The sequence below is a fragment of the Paramormyrops kingsleyae genome, chromosome 25 (assembly GCF_048594095.1).
Source record: "Paramormyrops kingsleyae isolate MSU_618 chromosome 25, PKINGS_0.4, whole genome shotgun sequence".
NCBI lineage: Eukaryota > Metazoa > Chordata > Actinopteri > Osteoglossiformes > Mormyridae > Paramormyrops > Paramormyrops kingsleyae.
In genome coordinates, this window is record NC_132821.1 from 4,732,109 (window position 1) to 4,754,498 (window position 22,390).

The following is a 22,390-nucleotide window of genomic DNA, read 5'->3' on the forward strand; positions in this document are numbered from 1 at the left end:
CATTCCACAGCTGCGGAACTCTTTAAGAGAACTAGGTCCTAATAGATATCCTGCTCATTAACACTGAAGCAGGTGAAGAGGGTTGTAAGAGACTAATGGATCTCCAAGATATTCTAGTGCAAGGCCATAAAGTGCTTTGTAAGTTAACCCTCTGGAGTTGGCTTTGTCACCTGCAGTATAAAACAGAAATTTCGCCGTGAGTTTTTTTTTCATAAAAAAATTGGTGATGTGAGAGTTTTCAGTGAGGAAATGCGGTAAAAATACATCGCTTCAGTTCATGGATAACTGTAAAGTCGGGTAAGCAGCAATTTTATACATTTCAAAATGTCACTTGTCTTCTAATTTTGATCGCTACTTTAAAAACTGGTCTTTATAAATATATGCAAACTGTTGGTAACTAGGTTGTTCTTTTAGTGTTTTAGCCAGTATAAGACTACAAAGAAACCATTTTATTTAACACGTTTCTCAAAATACATGTTGTAAAACAGCTTAAAATAGTATTGATTTGCTGGAAATAAGATTTTACTTAACATTTTAAATGTTGCACTAAAAACATTTGCATAATACACATAAATGATGCAACAGGGGTACGTTTTCCAAAAACATAGTTGCTAATTACATTAGCGACTTATACACTTAGAACCACAAAATCTAAGTTGCTAATAGGTGCTTTTGGGAAATGTGCCCCAGTTCAGCAGTAAAATATGAATATATTTTGTGAAGTATTCCACTGCGGCATTTAGCAAACCGAAGCATTGCAGTAGTAAAAACAAAACTAAAAAAAACTAAGTGGCTTTTTTGAGAATGATCTGGCTGCAGAACATGCACTCTCAGCCATCTGCTCGCATACATACATGTCTACATACATAACAATGCATAGCAATTCATCTGAAAATATTATACCACATATACACTCACCTAAAGGATTATTAGGAACACCTGTTGAATTTCTCATTAATGCAATTATCTAATCAACCAATCACATGGCAGTTGCTTCAATGCATTTAGGGGTGTGGTCCTGGTCAAGACAATCTCCTGAACTCCTGTCGGGGAGAGTGATCAGCCCCCCCCGGCTGCCGGCCCACAGAGTATGAGACACGCGCTGTTTTACTTGCTGCAAGGGTAACCACACCACAGTGTGAGCTACAAAGGTGTGGCCCCTCGACAGAGTTTATTTATACTATAAGGTAAACATACTGATCAGGTTACATTGTGGGTGTGAACAACATTTGGAATGGGATGTGTAGATTGTGTCAAAAACTTGATGTAACACAGGACCTGATTGTACAACCACACGTCTAGTTTTTATTGTCCAATTTTCCCTTTTTACATTTTCCGTGTCCTACTGTCGTGCACCTTGCACCTGCGTACTGAACTCCCCGCCCCTTATGCCAACCTGCAAACCTTAAGGGGCTATCAACATTTGACAACTCTACATCCCTTCCCTTAAGTTAAAGCTAACCAATAGGAATTCAACACATAACATCAAAATGAACTGTAGGATGAGGAAAGCATGATATGTAACGTAATGGAACATAAATATGTGTCAAAGAAAGTGTCCTTAACCAGTTACATAATCCTGATATCGCAGGCTAGGGCGACTAACTCTCCCAGAACGAGTCACTATAGGTTGGACAGTCTGAGTGCCAGCACCAGGGGTGGGTGCTTCACTCTGATATGGCGACACTGCAGATGACAGGGGAGTTGTAGGAGGTGAAACTGTTGAAAGGGGGCTATAAAGATTCTCTGCCTCTTCCACAGGTGCAGGCTCTTGAACATGGAGAAGGTGACGTCGATTTCTTGTGTACTGCCTGCCCTGCGATGTTATCACATAGCTGTTGGGCTGTTGGGCCATGCCCTGAACGACCGCCATTTTGTCGAAACCCTGAGCTGTCTGCATCCTTACTGTCTGTCCCCGTTGTAAGGGTGGAAGGGTGTGGGCTTTGCGGTCATAGTATGCCTTGCTCTCCTGTCTCCTCCTGGTTAACACAGCCTTGACATCACGGCACACGGAGGGCCTCAGTCTGTCGGTCACCTCTGGAAGAAAAGTTCTCGTGCGTCTGGAGAAGAGGAGCTGGGCAGGAGATGGCAGGTCAGAACGTGAAAGATTACGCAAATGGAGTAAGGCCGCCTGTATGTCACCGTGCTCTCTGTAACACTTCTCCAGCAGGTGTTTGGCAGATCGCACTGCACATTCTGCAAGGCCATTTGACTGCGGGTAGCAAGGGCTACTCCGAATGTGCTTAAAATCCCATGCACGTGAAAAATCAGAAAAGTCACTACAGACAAACTGTCGTGCATTGTCTGTCATGAGCGTTTGGGGGGTACCATGAACTGCAAAGTGTCTCTTTAGCTTTGCAATGACGGTGACACTCCTCATGTCAGGTAAATGGTCAAGCTCGAACCAACCCGAAAACGAGTCCACCAGGACCAGGTGCATTTTCCCATGCCATTCAAATATGTCGGCAGCAGTGAACATCCAGGGAAGGTCGGGAACCTCGTGCGGACGCATGGGTTCTCTTGGATGATGGGACTTGAGGGCATTGCAAGGAGCACAACGAGAAAGTGCTCTCTCTATATCCCCATACATTGTAGGCCAGTACATAGTTTCTTTTGCCCTGCGTTGTGTGGCGGCCAAGCCTGGATGACCTTGATGTAGCTGAGTCACATAGTAACTTTGTAAAGATGAAGGTATGAAAAGTCTCTGTCCACGAAAAATCAGTCCATTCACAAACACAAATTCTTCTCTCATAGCAAAGAATGGGCGGAGAACATGTGATAGCTCCTTATAGGAGCTCGGCCAACCATGCATTATCATGCCAACAAGTCTTTGGCATGTAGGATCAGATTTAACGACAGATCTGAGTTCTTCTGTCCGTTGTGATGAGATGACCTGCAGCGTCATCACTTCCAGCAAATCATCAGTAAGAGGGGGCTCAGTGGACGGGAGATGAGCACGTGATAGAGCATCAGCAACAAAGAGTTCCTTCCCCCGTCTGTAAATCACATTGAGGCTGTAACGTTGAAGTTTGAGCATCATGCTTTGAAGCCGTGCAGAGGCAGTGTGCAATGGCTTTTTGAGGATTGTGATGAGAGGTTGGTGATCAGTTTCCACAGTGACGGGTCTGCCATAGATGAAGTCATGAAACTTCTGTGTTGCAAACACTAACGCCAACATTTCTTTCTCGATTTGGGCATATCGAGATTCGGTGGGTGTTAAAGCACGTGAGGCAAAAGCAACAGGGGCATCTTGCTGAAGACACACGGCACCCAATCCATGTTGGGATGCATCAGCTGAAAGGACAACGGGTTTGGTAACATCAAAGTATTGAAGAACCGGGGGAGTGGATACAGCATCCTTTAAAGTTTGGAAGGTGGAATCCTGCAACTCGTGCCATGACCATTCCGTGTCTTGCTTTAACAGTCCACGTAGGGGACCAGTGATGTCACTATAGTGTGGGATGAACTTTGACAGATAGTTTGTCATGCCGAGAAACCGTTGCAAGGCCTGTTTATCCTCAGGTTTTGGCATTTCGCGGACAGCTGCAGTCTTGTCAGGGTCAGGTTTGATGCCACCAGCAGTCAGGAGATGGCCCACATACGGTACGGAGGTGACACGAAATTTACACTTGTCAGGGTTTAATGTCATATTACATGCACGGATTCTTTTGAGTACCTGTTTTAGTCTCTCGTCATGTTCTTGAAGTGTACGCCCCCAAACCAGGATGTCATCTACCACAATTTGACATGGTTGTCTGTCAAAGAGATGTTCCATGATCCGTTGGAATACTTCACTGCCGGTGGAGATCCCGTAAGGCATGCGCAAGAACCTATACCTGCCAAAGGGCGTCATGAATGTGGTCAGCTTCGATGATTCCTCATCTAAAGGGATTTGCCAAAATCCACATTTTGCATCGAGAACGCTGAAAATCTTGGCCCCGGGCATATCAGCAATGACCTGTTCAAAAGTTTTTAACGGATGATGTGGCCTCATGAGGGCTTTGTTGAGGTATACTGGATCTATACATATTCTTACAGAGCCATCTTTCTTTTTTGCAGCAACCATGGCAGACACCCATTCTGTAGCATCAGTTTCAGGGGTGATGACACCCAATTTAGTCATTCTGTCGAGCTCCGCCATGACTTTCTCCTTCATTGCAAGGGGTACTTTCTTGGGTGCACATACAGTGGGTGTCACTGAGTCATCCAATCGCATGTGATAAACAACAGGCAGTTTACCAATTGCCGTGGTGTCGAACAAGTCACTAAATTCCTGTACCTCTGGCTCTTGGCTGTGCACTGCATGCACATGTGGTCCCAGCTGTATTAGGCCCATTGCTATGCTGTCCTGCAATCCAAGCAGTGGTCTCACACTGCGATTTACAACATGGAATTTGAACTGCCCTTGTTCACAGTCTAATGTCGTGGTGCCTTCCGTGTTGATAGTTTGCCCACCATATGCAATGAGATTCACTTTTTCGTCAGTGTTTATGGGCGCCGAGGGTGCAACAAGGTGCAACTGTTGAGCAGATATGACGTTGCATTTTGCACCTGTGTCCACTTTCAGTTTCAATTGGCCAGATCCATGCTTCAGATGGAGTGTAGTGAATATTTCGCCTCTTTGAGAAATATCATCCAATGCCTCACAGTAAAAAGTGTCCTCGAGGGCATTCAGGGTTGTATCCAGTGTATTGATTCGGCTTGACTGGGATCCTCTGGATTGCGCTGTAGTTCGCCTGGGATGGTAATCACGAGTTTGGTACTGCGGTGCTGCTTTAAATGATGGTGCCGATCTGCAGCACTTAGCAAAGTGGTTCCATTTTCCACAGCTGTTGCACTGTTTGTTGAAGGCAAAACACTTAAGTTTATCAGGGGCGTGGTGTCTGTTGCAATTGATACAGCGATCTTGCACAGCACACACTTCAGCTTCGTGTTTCAGTTCTTTCGTGCTTTTCTCTGAGTGCTCATGTAATAAACATATGTTAACCGCTGAGTCCAGGGTGAGTTTTTTTTCACGAAGCAGTTGTTTCCGCACACTATCACTTTCAATCCCACAGACGATGCGGTCGCGAATCAGCTCGTCGTTTAAAGTTCCGAAGTCACATTTTTTTGCGAGTATTTTAAGTGTAGAAACATAGGACTGTATGGACTCACCAGGCTTTTGATTTGTGGTGTTGAAGACGTGTCTGTCCATGATTATATTCTTTGTGGGCAGGCACAGTTCGGCAAACTTCTGCAGTAATACATCGGGATCTTCTCTGTCCTCCTCCTCACCAAATGTGAAAGACTCTGATTTTTCCACCGCGTCAGGACCGGCTAAATTTAGCAACGCATATGCCTGCACCTTTTTCGACTTGTCCGACAAGCCAGCGTTGCAATATATGCGCCATTCTTTTTCAAATTTGCTCCAGTTGTCGGCTACATGCTCATCGAAAATCAGCGGATCAATGCGGCGGAGACCCTGAGCCATGTTGAGACACTTCTGACACCATGTAGATTGTGTCAAAAACTTGATGTAACACAGGACCTGATTGTACAACCACACGTCTAGTTTTTATTGTCCAATTTTCCCTTTTTACATTTTCCGTGTCCTACTGTCGTGCACCTTGCACCTGCGTACTGAACTCCCCGCCCCTTATGCCAACCTGCAAACCTTAAGGGGCTATCAACATTTGACAACTCTACAGGATGGAAGCAATGGGAATGTGGGAGTGGAAACAGGAACAACAGAACGTGTCAGAGGTGGGCTCGTCTGCTGCACGTGATGGAAAATTACTGTTAAGCATTTACACAGTTGCTACATGGAACAAGTCATGCATTCTTCAGAATACACGTGAGTGATAATATATACAGTTATGCATTCTTCAGAATACACGTGAGTGATAATATATATACAATTTCAACCCAACAACTCCAAACTGAATGTCAGAATGGGAAAGAAAGGTGATTTAAGCAATTTTGAGCGTGGCATGGTTGTTGGTGCCAGACGGGCCGGTCTGAGTATTTCACAATCTGCTCAGTTACTGGGATTTTCACGCACAACCCTTTCTAGGGTTTACAAAGAATAGTGTGCAAAGGGAAAAACATCCAGTATGCGGCAGTCCTGTGGGCGAAAATGCCTTGTTGATGCTAGATGTCAGAGGAGAATGGGCCGACTGATTCAAGCTGATAGAAGAGCAACTTTGACTGAAATAACCACTCGTTACAACCGAGGTATGCAGCAAAGCATTTGTGAAGCCACAACACGCACAACCTTGAGGCGGATGGGCTACAACAGCAGAAGACCCCACCGGGTACCACTCATCTCCACTACAAATAGGAAAAAGAGGCTACAATTTGCACGAGCTCACCAAAATTGGACAGTTGAAGACTGGAAAAATGTTGCCTGGTCTGATGAGTCTCGATTTCTGTTGAGACATTTAAATGGTAGAGTCAGAATTTGGCGTAAACAGAATGAGAACATGGATCCATCATGCCTTGTTACCACAGTGGTAACAAGGCCAACATTTCTAAAGAATGCTTTCAGCACCTTGTTGAATCAATGCCACATAGAATTAAGGCAGTTCTGTAGGTGAAAGGGGGTCAAACACCGTATTAGTATGGTGTTCCTAATAATCCTTTAGATGAGTGTATATACAGCATTCTTTAGAAATGTTGGCCCATATTCATAGTATAGCATCTTGCAGTTGATGGAGATTTGTGGGATGCACATCCAGGGCACGAAGCTCCCGTTCCACCACATCCTATTGGGTTGAGATCTGGTGACTGTGGGGGCCTTTTTAGTACAGTGAACTCATTGTCATGTTCAAGAAACCAATTTGAAATGATTCGAGCTTTGTGACATGGTGCATTATCCTGCTGGAAGTAGCCATCAGAGGATGGGTACATGGTGGTCATAAAGGGATGGACATGGTCAGAAACAATGCTCAGGTAGGCAGTGGCATTTAAATGATGCCCAATTGGCACTAAGGGACCTAAAGTGTGCCAAGAAAACATCCCCCACACCATTACACCACCACCACCAGCCTGCACAGTCATAACAAGGCATGATGGATCCATGTTCTCATTCTTTTTACGCCAAATTCTGACTCTACCATTTGAATGTCTCAACAGAAATCGAGACTCATCAGACCAGGCAACATTTCTCCAGTCTTCAACTGTCCAATTTTGGTGAGCTCGTGCATATTGTAGTCTCTTTTTCCTATTTGTAGTGGAGATGAGTGGTACCCGGTGGGGTCTTCTGCTGTTGTTGCCCATCCGCCTCAAGGATGTGCGTGTTGTGGCTTCACAAATGCTTTGCTGCATACCTCGGTTGTAACGAGTGGTTATTTCAGTCAAAGTTGCTCTTCTATCAGCTTGAATCAGTCGGCCCATTCTCCTCTGACCTCTAGCATCAACAAGGCATTTTCGCCCACAGGACTGCCGCATACTGGATGTTTTACCCTTTGCACACCATTCTTTGTAAACCCTAGAAATGGTTGTGCGTGAAAATCCCAGTAACTGAGCAGATTGTGAAATACTCAGGCCGGCCCGTCTGGCACCAACAACCATGCCACGCTCAAAATTGCTTAAATCACCTTTCTTTCCCATTCTGACATTCAGTTTGGAGTTCAGGAGATTGTCTTGACCAGGACCACACCCCTAAATGCATTGAAGCAACTGCCATGTGATTGGTTGATTAGATAATTGCATTAATGAGAAATTGAACAGGTGTTCCTAATAATCATTTAGGTGAGTGTAGATCATAGATTAAGAATAGTTTAAGCCTTAAAATACTTCTCCCACATGTAAACACATGTAAACTTATTAAAACGCACTTTGTAAACACATATGATATGTGGATGCCGCGCTAAACATATGAGTGTTTGTATGTATGTAACATTGATTATATAGAATAAGGGAAGACACTCACTGTGTGATCTGAACATCAGTGCTCTCGCTACGCTACCACGGCCACGATGCTAATAACCAACAAAGGCCAGCCAAACATAAATATGCACATGTTAACATGATTAAAAATATTTCAAATCGTTCATAATTGGAAAGACTGTAACTCGAGAACGTACCGTTTATACTTTATTAGCACTAACTTAGCTATTAGGAAACGATTCCTCGGTTGCACTTCCTGTTGTGGCTGAGCGTGCACCTGATGTCAGCGGCTGAGCGTGCATGTGGCTGAGCGTGCATGAGGCTGAGAGTGCACGTTCTTCAGCCAGACCTTTTTGGGCTTTTTATTGTAGCCTGTGAAGGCGCTGCACACAAATAAACACACTCCTATGGTATGTAACAGAGATACACAAGATCTGATGCTGGGCTGTAAGGTACACAAATGTAATAATTATTAACCATTATAGACAAAGTTAATCTGAAAATGTAAGGCGTGTGCATTGTCCCCCAGAGGCTACTAATCAAAGCACACTTTACAGGACATGTCTGTCTGATTTGGTTTTAGAGCTATTAACCCATTCATGTCATGTTTCCGGGTGGCTCGGGTGCGGGAACGAGGCATCACAGGCACAAAAGAAGGGTGGACGACCCAGTTGCGGCTCCAGGAAACAGAAAAGGGGTTTATTAAAGAAAACAGATAAACACTACAAACGACTAACCAAAAACAAAGGACCACGAGGGGTCAAAACTAAAACAGGGAGGAATTAACTAGACTAAATACACACAAGGAAAACTAACAAACTAGGTAAACTACACTCAAAGGAAAACCAGACACGACGCGATGAACAAGAGTTTAGACACGATGAACCAGCCGGGAACAGAACAAAGGCAGGAACTAATATACACGGGGTAATGACTAACACAGGGCAGGTGAGGCTGATTAACAAAGACTAGGTAAACAGGACACAGGTGAAACCAATTAACTCAAAGACACTACTAAATCAGGGAAACTAAACACTAACCAAGGAAGCATACATCAACACACGGAAGGTACAAAGGCAATAACAAAGGCAGGGGAACAAGAAACAAAACCAAAACCAATAACAAAGCAAACACCAGGAATAATTAAGCATAAAGAAAAACACCAGGGAGCTAAATACAAAAACAGAGGAGGTGGGATTCGAACACAAGACAAGAGGGAACTCATGGACCGAGGGGCAAACAGACAGCACATGCTAAATACATTAAGCCACGAGACCAGACAGGAGACAGGGGAGAACAAGGACTGACGTGAAGGACGGAATGACCAGCACCACCTGCTGGTCAAACGGGGAAGGGGCACGAAAGGACCACAGTGGGGGCTGACCCTGACAGTACCCCCCACCTAACGCGCGCCGGGGCACTGCCAGGGCCACAGAGAACAGGCAGACAGGACTCAGACGCAGAGCAGGACAGGGAACAGACGAATGACAACCAAGGAACCGGACAGACAGAACCAAAAACTCAGACAGGAAGGGCACGAAAATAGACAGAGCAGACACCAGGAGCTGAGACAGGAAGACCAGACGGGGAAACACAGCAGGGGACAGAGCATGGGAACCAAAAACAAAAGGACCTGGGAACGGACACGGAGGCGGAGGAACAAAACCCGGGGCACGAGGAGGAAAACAAAATGCAGGGGAACCAGAAGGGACAGGACCAGGGACATGGGACTGGGACCGAAACGGGGCAGAGGGACCGGAAGGGAAGGGCAGAAACGGGACTTGTTGGGGCAGCTGACCGGGAAACAGAAAAGGGAACTGTTGGGTAGGATGTGGGGTAGGTGGCTGATAGGAGGGCGACAAGGATGGGACCGGAGTTCTAGGACCAGAGGGTGACAAGGAAGGGACTGCAGGACTGGGAATTAATGAAGAGGGGTCTGTAGGATAGGAACCGGAAAGTGACAAAGGAGGGAGTGAAGGACTGGAGGGTGATGGGATGACTGCAGGACTGGGACAGGACCTGGGACTTGAGGGTGACGAGGAAGGGATTGCGTCTAGGCGGTTGGACCGCCTAGTGTGTCCCCGTCTCCCCTTTCGGGAGACAGAGAACCGGCCTGACCCTCTGCTGGGCCTCCACCAGCGCCAGGAAAGGTCCGCTTGGGTGGAGGTAGGCGTCCGGATCTTGGGGCTTGGGGCCAGGACGGTCTTGGGCGGAGATGCAGGAGCAAAGTCAAAAGGCCTGGCCCCCTGTGGGCCGGGCGCAGGCAGAGCAGAAGCGGCGGCCCCCTGTGGGCCGGGCGCAGGCAGAGCAGAGACGAAAGCAGCCCCCTGTGGGCCGGGCGCGGGCGGCCGGAGCGTCGCAGAGACGACAGCCCCCTGTAGGCCGGGCGCGGGCGGCCGGGGCGTCGCAGAAGCGGCGACCTCCTGTAGGCCGGGCGCGGGCGGCCGGGGCGTCGCAGAAGCGGCGGCTCCCTGCGAACTGGGCGCAAGCGGCTGGGACGTCGCAGAAGCGGCGGCCCCCTGTGGGCCGGAGGCGGGCAGAGCAGAGACGAAAGCGGCCCCCTGTGGGCCGGAGGCGGGCAGAGCAGAGACGAAAGTGGCCCCCTGTGGACCGGGCACGGGCGGCCGGGGCATCGCAAGGGCGACAGCCCCCTGTGGGCCGGACGCGGGCAGAGCAAAAGCAGAGGCGGCGGCCCCCTGTGGGCCGGGCGCGGGCAGAGCAAAAGCAGAGGCGGCGGCCCCCTGTGGGCCGGGCGCGGGCAGAGCGGCTGCGGCCTCCCCTGGGCCGGGCGCGGGCAGAGCGGCTGCGGCCTCCCCTGGGCAGGGCTCGGGCAGAGCGGCTGCGGCCTCCCCTGGGCAGGGCTCGGGCAGAGCGGCTGCGGCCTCCCCTGGGCAGGGCTCGGGCAGAGCGGCTGCGGCCTCCCCTGGGCAGGGCTCGGGCAGAGCGGCTGCGGCCTCCCCTGGGCAGGGCTCGGGCAGAGCGGCTGCGGCCTCCCCTGGGCAGGGCTCGGGCAGAGCGGCTGCGGCCTCCCCTGGGCAGGGCTCGGGCAGAGCGGCTGCGGCCTCCCCTGGGCAGGGCTCGGGCAGAGCGGCTGCGGCCTCCCCTGGGCAGGGCTCGGGCAGAGCGGCTGCGGCCTCCCCTGGGCAGGGCTCGGGCAGAGCGGCTGCGGCCTCCCCTGGGCAGGGCTCGGGCAGAGCGGCTGCGGCCTCCCCTGGGCAGGGCTCGGGCAGAGCGGCTGCGGCCTCCCCTGGGCAGGGCTCGGGCAGAGCGGCTGCGGCCTCCCCTGGGCAGGGCTCGGGCAGAGCGGCTGCGGCCTCCCCTGGGCAGGGCTCGGGCAGAGCGGCTGCGGCCTCCCCTGGGCAGGGCTCGGGCAGAGCGGCTGCGGCCTCCCCTGGGCAGGGCTCGGGCAGAGCGGCGGAGGCCTCCCCTGGGCAGGGCTCGGGCAGAGCGGCGGAGGCCTCCCCTGGGCAGGGCTCGGGCAGAGCGGCGGAGGCCTCCCCTGGGCAGGGCTCGGGCAGAGCGGCGGAGGCCTCCCCTGGGCAGGGCTCGGGCAGAGCGGCGGAGGCCTCCCCTGGGCAGGGCTCGGGCAGAGCGGCGGAGGCCTCCCCTGGGCAGGGCTCGGGCAGAGCGGCGGAGGCCTCCCCTGGGCAGGGCTCGGGCAGAGCGGCGGAGGCGGCGGAGGCCTCCCCTGGGCAGGGCTCGGGCAGAGCGGCGGAGGCGGCGGAGGCCTCCCCTGGGCAGGGCTCGGGCAGAGCGGCGGAGGCGGCGGAGGCCTCCCCTGGGCAGGGCTCGGGCTGAGCGACGGAAGCGGCCGTGGCTTCCCCTGGGCAACCTGGTTCGGGTTCCTTAGGCGACCCGGCCAGGTCCACCAGGTCCCAGAAGACCCTCTCCAGCCTTCGCACCTCCTCCTCCGGAGATGCTGGAGAGAGCTGGAGCAGCTGGTTGCCGGCCTCGGTCAGGGCACGGCATAACCAGGGCGACTGGAGGAGCGTCGGGGTCTGGGACAGTCGCACCCAGACGTCCCGAAGGGTGCTGATCTCCTCCTCCCAGGTCTGGGCAGTGACTTGTCCGTCAGGTGGGGCAGGCGTCTTGGAGCCTGGGGATCGTCTTTTTGGCTGGTTCATTCTGTCATGTTTCCGGGTGGCTCGGGTGCGGGAACGAGGCATCACAGGCACAAAAGAAGGGTGGACGACACACTTGCGGCTCCAGGAAACAGAAAAGGGGTTTATTAAAGAAAACAGATAAACACTACAAACGACTAACCAAAAACAAAGGACCACGAGGGGTCAAAACTAAAACAGGGAGGAATTAACTAGACTAAATACACACAAGGAAAACTAACAAACTAGGTAAACTACACTCAAAGGAAAACCAGACACGACGCGATGAACAAGAGTTTAGACACGATGAACCAGCCGGGAACAGAACAAAGGCAGGAACTAATATACACGGGGTAATGACTAACACAGGGCAGGTGAGGCTGATTAACAAAGACTAGGTAAACAGGACACAGGTGAAACCAATTAACTCAAAGACACTACTAAATCAGGGAAACTAAACACTAACCAAGGAAGCATACATCAACACACATAAGGTACAAAGGCAATAACAAAGGCAGGGGAACAAGAAACAAAACCAAAACCAATAACAAAGCAAACACCAGGAATAATTAAGCATAAAGAAAAACACCAGGGAGCTAAATACAAAAACAGAGGAGGTGGGATTCGAACACAAGACAAGAGGGAACTCATGGACCGAGGGGCAAACAGACAGCACATGCTAAATACATTAAGCCACGAGACCAGACAGGAGACAGGGGAGAACAAGGACTGACGTGAAGGACGGAATGACCAGCACCACCTGCTGGTCAAACGGGGAAGGGGCACGAAAGGACCACAGTGGGGGCTGACCCTGACAATTCATGTATTGGCTCAATGGCATATAATATGGACAAAATGTAATAATAACTATTATAGACATAGATAACCTGGCAATCCAAAAGATGTGCATTGTCCCTCAGAGGCTACTGATCAATGCACACTTCATAGGACATGGCTATGTCATTTAGATACAGAACTATTAGCCCATTCATATATTGCCCCGGTCATGCACTAATAGGTTTTCCAAAGTGATGGGCATGGGGGCCAGTTACAGTGACATTCCAGACTGATGGGCCATTGACAGTATGCAAACTATTACGGTTGTGATGACACCTATCTCATCAGTTTTCATTGTGTAGCCCACTGATTTAATATAGTGTGACTCCAAAGCTCTAATACTTTAGTAATTAAAACACATAAAATTTCAGAATGTCTCATTCACCTATGTGTAGCCAACCCCTATGTCTATAAGCTTCAGAGCAAATTCTCAGCACCTCTGAAAATATGTTTTTGAAAAATGTGTATGTTCAGAGTTGGTTCAAACAAATTCTAAGTGGACTCCGATTATTTGCACTGCGTTTGTAGTGGATAAAAGCACTTTGCAGCACTTTGGGATGAATGTTTTTTAGATAGGTGAAACATTTAAAAAGGTCAAGACATGTCAGACTACCTCAAGCGTGGCTGAGAGGCCTCAGACTCCAGACCCCTTTACCATTTTCCTGAAACAGTCACTTCAATTTAGCCTAAGGGTAATATTGCATACTATTGTGCTATATAATTCTATAGTTTTCACAATTGTTTTGGATTGTAAAATTTACTTCTAAACGTATAATAAATGTTAAAAGTTTTGTTTTGTTGCATGTTTGACTTTCTGAGTACTGCGATATTGCATTTGGCCATGTAGAGGCTCCTGACATAATACAGCCCTCCAGAGCACATAGTGAAAAATGCAATAAGAAGTCAATGGCAAAACTTTGAAAGAATGAACTTCAAATGAAACTTAAGGGTTATTTACAGGCTCATATTTTGGTGTTTCTCCATCTAAAGTGTGTACCTTTAAGTGTGCGTAACTCCCAGATTTAAGTCGATGGGAGAATACACTTATAGTGACAAAAACACACAGATATGGGCATTTTTGACTTACAAGTATGGGAGAATCAACCCACTAAGTGAATAAACTTAGTTATAAATGTGATAGATGTTTTCTCTTCTTTGATTTAAATATTAGCCATATGTGTTAATGGTATGCTTTTTCACTTTATGTTATTTCCAGGGGTGATGTGTCACTCTGTGGGTTTGCACTCTGTGCCCGTGTCATGAAGCTGCTGGTCCCAATTCCACGGCTGGCAGAGTGATTTCACCGCTGAGTCCTTCCCCATGACTGTCTGATCCTACTTTGTCAGTTGCATGTTGCTTTTATAAAATTTGCTAAACAAGGTAATGTATATTTATTTCACAGCAGAAATTCAGTACCTTGCGCTAGAACTGTTCCATATCATAACGCCGGTATAATTTTAATTTATCATCTATTTTACCAATGGTTCGATTAATCTATGGAATTAATTTTCCTCTAGAAAAATCAAATTGACAGTGTCATATAAGTTTATTTTGAAGAACAACATACTGTATGTCACTGTAGGGCTTTAGATAACGGACACTGGATTTTTGGCACTTTACAGACGTTTACTTATGTCCACAATTTTATAAGCCTAAAATATTGAGAGATAAATTGTGACGCCCAAAACCAAGTAATCTGTATAAATTCGGCACAATTGACTTGAGGGCGAGATTTGAAGAACCCTATGCTATGCCAATTTGAAATGATTCCATTTGTGTGACTATATTGAAACGGTTCTTAAAATTCTTAATTAGCTAAACTTCAGTAATATGTGAGGTATTTAAAACTGCTGGACCCAGCCTCATGCTGTAACTGAAGCCATTCACATTGAATGAACAAACATTACATTTATATAGTGCTTTTAAATTAAAAGCATGAAAGACGACGATATTATAGTTCCACTCCACCTTGGTATAAAGCTCTTACCTGACTCTGCACTAGTTTCTTCTTATGCATCGTTGACTAAACAAACAACTCAAATATACTTATGTGCATTTCTGTTAATAATTTATTCAGCATAATTTTTACTGAGAAATTAATTTCATTATAACTTTCTGGTGTTGTAATTTTATTGTACCATTTTATGTTCAAGGGTGACAAAAAGACATCCTAAAGCAGCAAGGTTCTGAATCCTTTTTCTTTAACTGGTAAGATCTCTTATACCTGAATAAGATGCTGATCATTCATTCATCTTTCAAACCACTTATCCAATAGAAAGCTTGGGTGAACTTGGAGCCAATCCACGAAAATAAAGGACCCCGAGGTAAAGGAACAGCCTGGACTAGGGCTGGGTGTCCTCGGTAAAATATCGTATCATGATTATGACCATTCATATTGTCGCCAGTTCGAATATCATATCGTGATATAGCCTAAATACTTGTTTTCTTGCATAATTGACAGTCATAGTGCACTATTTTTACACAAATTCTATCAAGATATGAGTCTGTTGGCATAATTTACCTGTCAGATCCTCTATAATTATTAGTAAAACAATTTGGACATCAAAATCAGAAAAACTCAAAACCACCTGTCATATGTTACTGCTTTCTATGTATGAATTTTAGAATATCGTGGGAAATACTGATATTATTAAAATCTCTGAAAAAACTGTGATGATATTTTTAGGGCATATTGCCCAGCTCTAGTCAAATCCATTCCCTGGTAAAATCTGGATCCCTAGTGAGGTAGTCACAGAAAAAAAATGACTAACAAAACGTGCTATTGGTGTTTTCTAGTGTTACGCCCCACAACAAAAATATATATTTTATATGATTTATTTATTAAAATTAGATTTCAGTTTGTATTCTTTTCAATTTATCGCCTTTTTCATGTTCTGAATCTGCTTAAGAACAATTCTAAGAGAATCTTAAGCTAAAATGGAGCACTGAAGTAAAAAAAATAATGACTTAAATAGAGATAATTATCCAGTCTGGATGCAAATCCACCTCCAGGCGCACATACACATGTCCATTTACAGACACCAATTCACTGTGCATGTTTTTGGATTGCGGAAGGAAAGTCATGCATACACAGGGATAACATGCAAACTCCATACAAGGAGGTGGAGACATTTAACCCTGCAGATGTGAAGCTACAATGTTAACTACCTAAGCCACCATGTTCCCCTCAGAGGACTGAACATTCTTCTAGTCGCTTATCCAATACAGGGTCCTGAGTAAGACATTAAATTCCACAATCTTTTTGAGGCACCATGCACATTTACAGACACAGAAGGTTGCAAAAGTGAGACATGATGTTAAAAAGGCAAAAGTGAGTTTGAACATCTCCAAAGAGGAGATGAGTAGATGTCATAAAACTCACAGCCAAAGGTACAAGTGAAAAGTCAAAATGCCCTTGTATTCATAACCATGGGCTGTGACACTTCTGAAATAAAATCACAGTGGTGTAAAACAAATCTGTACAAGCAAACACACTGATAAAATGGAGCTGGCCCATTAGCTCATCTAGATCTGGGACATATGATGATTCATCCACTGAGGCAGCAGAAGTACAAACGGCCGTTTTCAGTTAAGCCTTCCCTTCAGCTATGAAACCACTAAAGAGGTTTCACTTTCATGCCAGCGTTGCATGCAAAGCTCTCATGAAGAATCACAAAGAGCCCACAACAACTCAACTCTATGGCATTTAAAGATTAAAGAGAAATTAAAGTGTGACGCATATAGTAAACAAAGCTTGGTAAGGATTACCACAGTAAAGTGTTAACCTGAGTCTAAATTGAGACTTGCAGACATGTAAATTGTATCTGGGTTGACAATCTGTTGCATACTGAAAAACGTTAGAGTCATAATTCTTAGCAGACTCTTGAAAAGTTAACTGAGTGATGAGTGATGAGGTCTCTAAGGTTTCATTCACCCAGCAGAGAACTTCCTACAATGTAGTTTCATCATCAGTCATTTCTGTAAATTTTCAATCATACAAAAATACATAGTTGCATCCATATACAGGTTTGTGAGTGTGTATGTCTCTCCATTTCTCTTTAGATCCTGTTCGATTCCGCCGTCCAGCCGAGCCCCTTCCAGGTTTTCCATCTCTCCCTCCAAATGCAGTGCCAAAATTGGACAAACTGGTTTCATCTCCTCGTTACTGTTTCCCGCCTCTCATCTGCTAGGACTGTAAAACAAGCCCCGCAAACCCATTTAACAGCTTTTGCTGCCTCTACCCTTTGTTCCTTGCAATTCTTGTATTTGATTTCCTGTGTGTAACGATCTTGTTTTTGCTCTCGGTGATTCCTGTTTCGGATTTCAACTTGACTTTGGTTATTCCGCGTTTGTGATGTTTACCCGTCTTTCTATCCCAGTGTTTGGCTAATGACTCCCCTTTTTGCATTTCGATTTGGACTCGGTTGCCCTGTGTATTCTTTGTAAATAATCTTTATATATTTCTGCGTAAGGGTTGTAGGGAGTGGCTGCCCCTTATTTTCTGCATGTGAATCGTTTGCCTCTGTTTTGTGGTTAATGAGGGTAGCGATTGTCTTTTGTTTTCTTTTCTGTTTACGGAAGTCTTAACTGGCGCTCACGTAGGTAGTTCCCTTGTTTTGTTTATTATTTTAGCCTTTGGCACTGAAGGCCACCCTGGTGTTTCACATTTATCTCACTATATCAGAATATACTTGAAATATATTTGATCTTAACTATAACTATTCTGTCAGTCAGTTCTTTTTCCGTCCCCTTCTCCTTTCTCCCTCCCTGTTCCCTGTTGTCCTCCCTGTTTACTCCTTGACCCTTGACCAAGATGTAACAATATGTTAAAAATAAATAAAAGCTCTGAATGACTAGAAAAAGAAAAAAATCACTGCTACCAAACGCTGTGCAAAAATGTGTCGTATAAAATTCCATGCAAGGCACTTTTTCTGCGTCCACTGGTTTGCTGAAGGCCAGGTAGTGTGAAGAACCCACGGCTGATGGAAGGAGCACAGCCCACCAGCCAAAGAGGCATCACTTCTGGATGTAGATGATGACGATGCACAGAGCTCCAACCAGGCCCAGAGCCTGGATGCCGAGGAACCACAGCATCACCCAGAAGAGGACCACCACCACGGGCTCCACGATCTTGTCCCCGAAGTACAGCTGGGTGAAGCCCACCCCCCTCAGGCACTTGTTCACCTGTCCGAACAGCGTCCCCAGCCGCTCGCAGTCATCCAGCGGTGCCAGCTGACGCATCTCCTGGCTCCATCTCACATCTGCCTGGGTCAGAACATTTTGTTTTGTCTCAGGCTGCATTCATAAGGGCTCATTTTGTACACTGGAGCCTGTGCATAGAGTTTACTGCAAATCCCTGAGGGTATTGGCACACACACACACACACACATGCACATACACACACACACACACAAACAGAAAAACATAGATACTTCCTTACTTTCATTACTCTATTTGGAATTTTTGCATGTATCTCTATCACCTGCCATTATTTTAGAATGTTTTTTCTGTAATAAGATGGAAAATCTGAGTTCTCAGACCAATTTAGTGTAGAATTTATAGGTACACATACTGCAGAATAATTTTTCACTATCTCTTAAAACTACGAATGTTACGCAAGGCTGTCCTTAGGCAGATGATTCTCTCTGACCCTCAATTTACTTTAAAGTGCCCGCCAAACTAATTTAAACACTACAGCGTATTTTGGCAAAAGAGTTCAAATGCTTTGATCTTGGAAATCAGACTTTAATCCTTAACACTACAGGAAAGTAGAGCAATTGTTAAATAATTCATTAAATAATCAGAGTTAAATAACTCTTGAACTGAATGGTAAAGTCCCAAGTAAGGTCCTGCTGACGTACCTAGAGGGAAAGTACTGAACCTAGATTACCAGGGGAAATTTTACTGCTCAAAACAGTCTTTTCTTTGTATCACCAGAAATTAATCACCTTCTTCTTTGGAGATTACTGAATTCGGACCTGTCTCTCTTAACCCCCAAGAGAAATAAGGAACAAAAGAATAGGAATTAATCAACTTAAAAGAAATTATCCTGTCCATAAGAACAATAAAATTAGGAGTTCTTTAACACAGAGTTGAGATTTGAATTAGATTTCTATTATATTTGATATTGTGCAGGATCATTAACAAGCCAATCGAGTTTTCTTTTAGATCTTACTGTTTTCTCAAGAGCTGATTATCGGAGAAAAATAAAAAATTAGCGCAGTGAAGGAAAAAAGTATTTTTTATTATTCCTTTGCTTTGGGTTGGAGAGTGGGAAGAAACGCCTATTAAATATATTTTGTATAAATTAATAAATGTATCGATATCTTGAGCTGCAACCTCTAATTAAGTTACTAATTTACTAATTGAAACACTGGTGACACATTATATAGATATACCTACAGTATATATAGATACAGCGCAGGACACAGTCTGTGTTTCTCTATTCAAATAAACATATAGAAGAACAGCGGTTTATTTGTGATTGTGCTTTAAGTCACACTTGCAAAGAAAGTTGTCTATATGTATAATTCCAGTGGTCTTTCGAAATTAATCAGAAATCTGCATGACATTTTAGTTAATTAATGAGTAGTAATCAATTGATTATATCGAAGGTAAATATCGGACAAGAAATAGGCCGATCCGTAAAAAAATATATAGAAAAAAACGCGAAAAAGCTGTGTTGCAAGAATTAATCAGAGGGCGGCAGAGCAGTTGGCTACCTCGATCACTGGTGGCACCCCAGCTCAACACACCGTCTTAAAAAATGCCCCTTTAGCTCGTTTATAAAGCGCTTGACGCCCACATATGCGATCCCAGACACTGCAGTACGACTCCATATAGGTACTTCACTCCATTAGATCTAAGTAATCCAGCCAAGCACCACTGAGTGCGCCTAGTGAAAACACTCTGATTCATTAACTTATAATGATATCATAATGTAACAAATCAATTCTTATATTAGCAGATCAGCGTTCAGACCGCATACCTGCTCAGATTGATCCGGAGAGTTTTTCACCGTGTAATGCGAGGACTGCGCGTTCAGTCCGCTCCCCCGTTTAAAATGCGACGCTCGCCGCTCTTTCACCGCTAGGTTGACAGCTGACATGCTTATCAGATCGTCGTGTTATACATGTTTTTGTTTCAAGGGTAAAGTGCTGTTTTTTATCAGTTGCGTAGACAGCATTACTTCCTGCCCCGCACAGGCGCAACGTGGTTATTTCTGTTGCAATGCCTGCCGATGCGTCATAGGGGGCGGAGTGGAAATTCACACATTTGTTGTCATTGTTGTTAGTCTTATGCCCATAGAAATTAATATAGAGTCCCTACAAAGATAAAGATACTCAGTGTGTGTGTGTGTGTGTGCGTGTGTGTCCTGTGATCCAGCGTGTCCCTTGCCATGTGTCCTGTGTTTCTGGGGATATATACATTCTCAGCTCACTGCAGGCCTTTTCTGGATAAGCAGTTACTGAAGATGGTTGGATGGACGCTTTCTCTTTTGGATATCTTTTCCTCTATTTCCTCATAGAACTGTGGTGTGTAATAACCCAGACATGTCAGAGATCCCAACCAGCATCCCAGGAGACACTGTGAAACTACTGGTGGAGAAGACAGCCCTGGGGCGGTTGCCAGGGCGATCTGTCTCCTCCTTTATTGTCACTGCAAAATATGCAGGTGTACAGTGAAATGAAATAGTGTTTATCTGAGACCTTAAAATGCCTTACATGGAACATAAAGTAAACATACAATACAATAGATAGATAGATAGATAGATAGATAGATGGATAGATAGAGGCTCTGAGGCTGAGTTTGATTGTATATTACATATACAATTCTAAGCAATGAACGAACAGTGCAGGTATAAAGTACACAGTGTGAGGCAGTTCTTGCAGTGGTGTGTGCAATTGATGCATTATGTGACAAGTGCAGAAGACATTTTGAATTCATTATATTCATATCTGAATGCCCATCTTTCTACTAGCTTCTGTGGCTGAAGTATCCTGCATGCTGTCCGTACACTAGAAATATCTAGAAATCAGTACTTCAGACACTGCATGAAAAGAGCTGTATCCGGACAAATATGGTATGGGAAATCCCCGCTAAACTCTGCGTTTGCCAGATGTATGAGGTAGAGTGCTTGGAAAGGTAGCATGCAAAAGGAAATCTCGTGAAACAACCAGATACCTTACGTATGTGGATGTATACAGGAATCGGTGGAAGTTTCAAGGAACCCTCACAGCTAGCAATGAGGTGTGATGGCTGTGAGGTGTAAGAGCCTTTCATATGTTAATGACTATCAAGTAGAGGTGTTGTCTTTGTTATCATAGCCGGGTGGGGGGATTAGCCATGGGACAGCAGATACTTCAATATTTTACATAAAAACTGGATAAAACACCCTGTCTGTACAATTGTGTTTACTCCACACGTTTAATATTAGGATAGCTTCATTTGTGTTTTTGAGAAAATGTGCACATCATTCAAAATAATTTAAATTCAATAGACATGATTACCTTTTTTAATGTGTGAAAATTACTGTTATACATGTGTCTGACACTTCGAGGATTATAGTAGTCAAGAGGAATGCAACAAACGTTGTTTCAGAATATCATGAAAAAGTTTTATTGTGAAGGTTTACATTTACAGAAAATGACAAAAAAATATGAAAATGCACAATAACAGTATAAACAAAGAAGCATTTGTGAGTACATTGGCCTAAATCTCAACCACTGTGCATAGTGGAATTACGACCGAGACCTTCTCTGTAGTGTGACTTAACTGCACAGTTGAAGTACTGAGTACACATCTGCGTGCAATACGCTCCACAGGGAGAAATGCTACAGCAGCATCAGTAGGTGTGCCCTGCAAACTCCAAACTTCCACAGGACTCCCAAAGAAATGTCTGTCTGGGTGAGGGTGCAACCATGTTACCTTTGCAACAATATGCTGAAACGTACATGCTTTAGATTTTAAAGTAACTATCAGAAACCTTTCAATAATTCCAGGGCAGAAATCTGCATTTGGATCTAGGACTGGTTCCTCAAAGCTGGAGTTACCAGCACACCATTTAGCCAAAACACAAGCAGACCTTTCAGTTCTGCAACTGTTAACTGACAGAGTTACTCCAAGATTCTTAACTTTAGAGCAAGTCTTTGCCTTGACCCAGGATGATCGTTCAAAACCAGAGAAGTCTGTTTCTCCCCCAAAGGATGTTTTCTTGAATGTTTTCAGGCATTTGTTACATCCTACACAACACAAATACAACAATAAATGGATGATGTCTCTTAAACTCAGATGTACTTTTAAATTTTAAAACAACAGATATTATGGCACAATAGCAGAAAACTCACCTCTTAAAGCTCCATGGCCCACAAAGCCACCACACTTGTGTGAAGCTGGAATGTCTGATGAAAGGCACAGAAGAGCTGCTCTGTAGACTTGGCACCCCAAAAATGAAGAATCAAATATGGGAACTCCATCCCACAGCTCACGAAGTTCATCCACCAAAGGTTCAAGATAAGTGTTGATGTTGTTTTTTGGTTCTGTAGGTCCTGGTATAACTCCAACTAAAATTATGTTCTCCTCCT

At 45.4% G+C, this 22,390-nt stretch overlaps 1 protein-coding gene and 1 long non-coding RNA gene across 3 annotated transcripts; one reads left to right on the forward strand and one right to left on the reverse strand.

The window, feature by feature from the left end:
* Window positions 1-118: 118 nt before the first annotated feature.
* On the forward strand, window positions 119-16,950 carry LOC140582867 (uncharacterized). Of its 2 annotated transcripts, none has more exons than XR_011985660.1 (5): window positions 119-196; window positions 14,023-14,186; window positions 14,960-14,989; window positions 15,082-15,130; window positions 16,869-16,950. It is a non-coding gene; the product is annotated as an uncharacterized lncRNA (long non-coding RNA). The 2 variants fall into 2 exon arrangements; XR_011985661.1 differs by lacking the exon at window positions 119-196 and adding an exon at window positions 218-297.
* LOC111841234 (uncharacterized protein FAM241A-like) lies at window positions 16,198-20,023 on the reverse strand. Its single transcript, XM_023806836.2, has 2 exons — window positions 19,795-20,023; window positions 16,198-18,071 (listed from the first exon to the last, which is right to left on the reverse strand). Exons 1-2 carry the CDS (start codon window positions 19,912-19,914, stop codon window positions 17,823-17,825), a joined length of 369 nt encoding a protein of 122 aa, XP_023662604.1. The 5' UTR covers window positions 19,915-20,023; the 3' UTR covers window positions 16,198-17,822.
* Window positions 20,024-22,390: the final 2,367 nt, after the last annotated feature.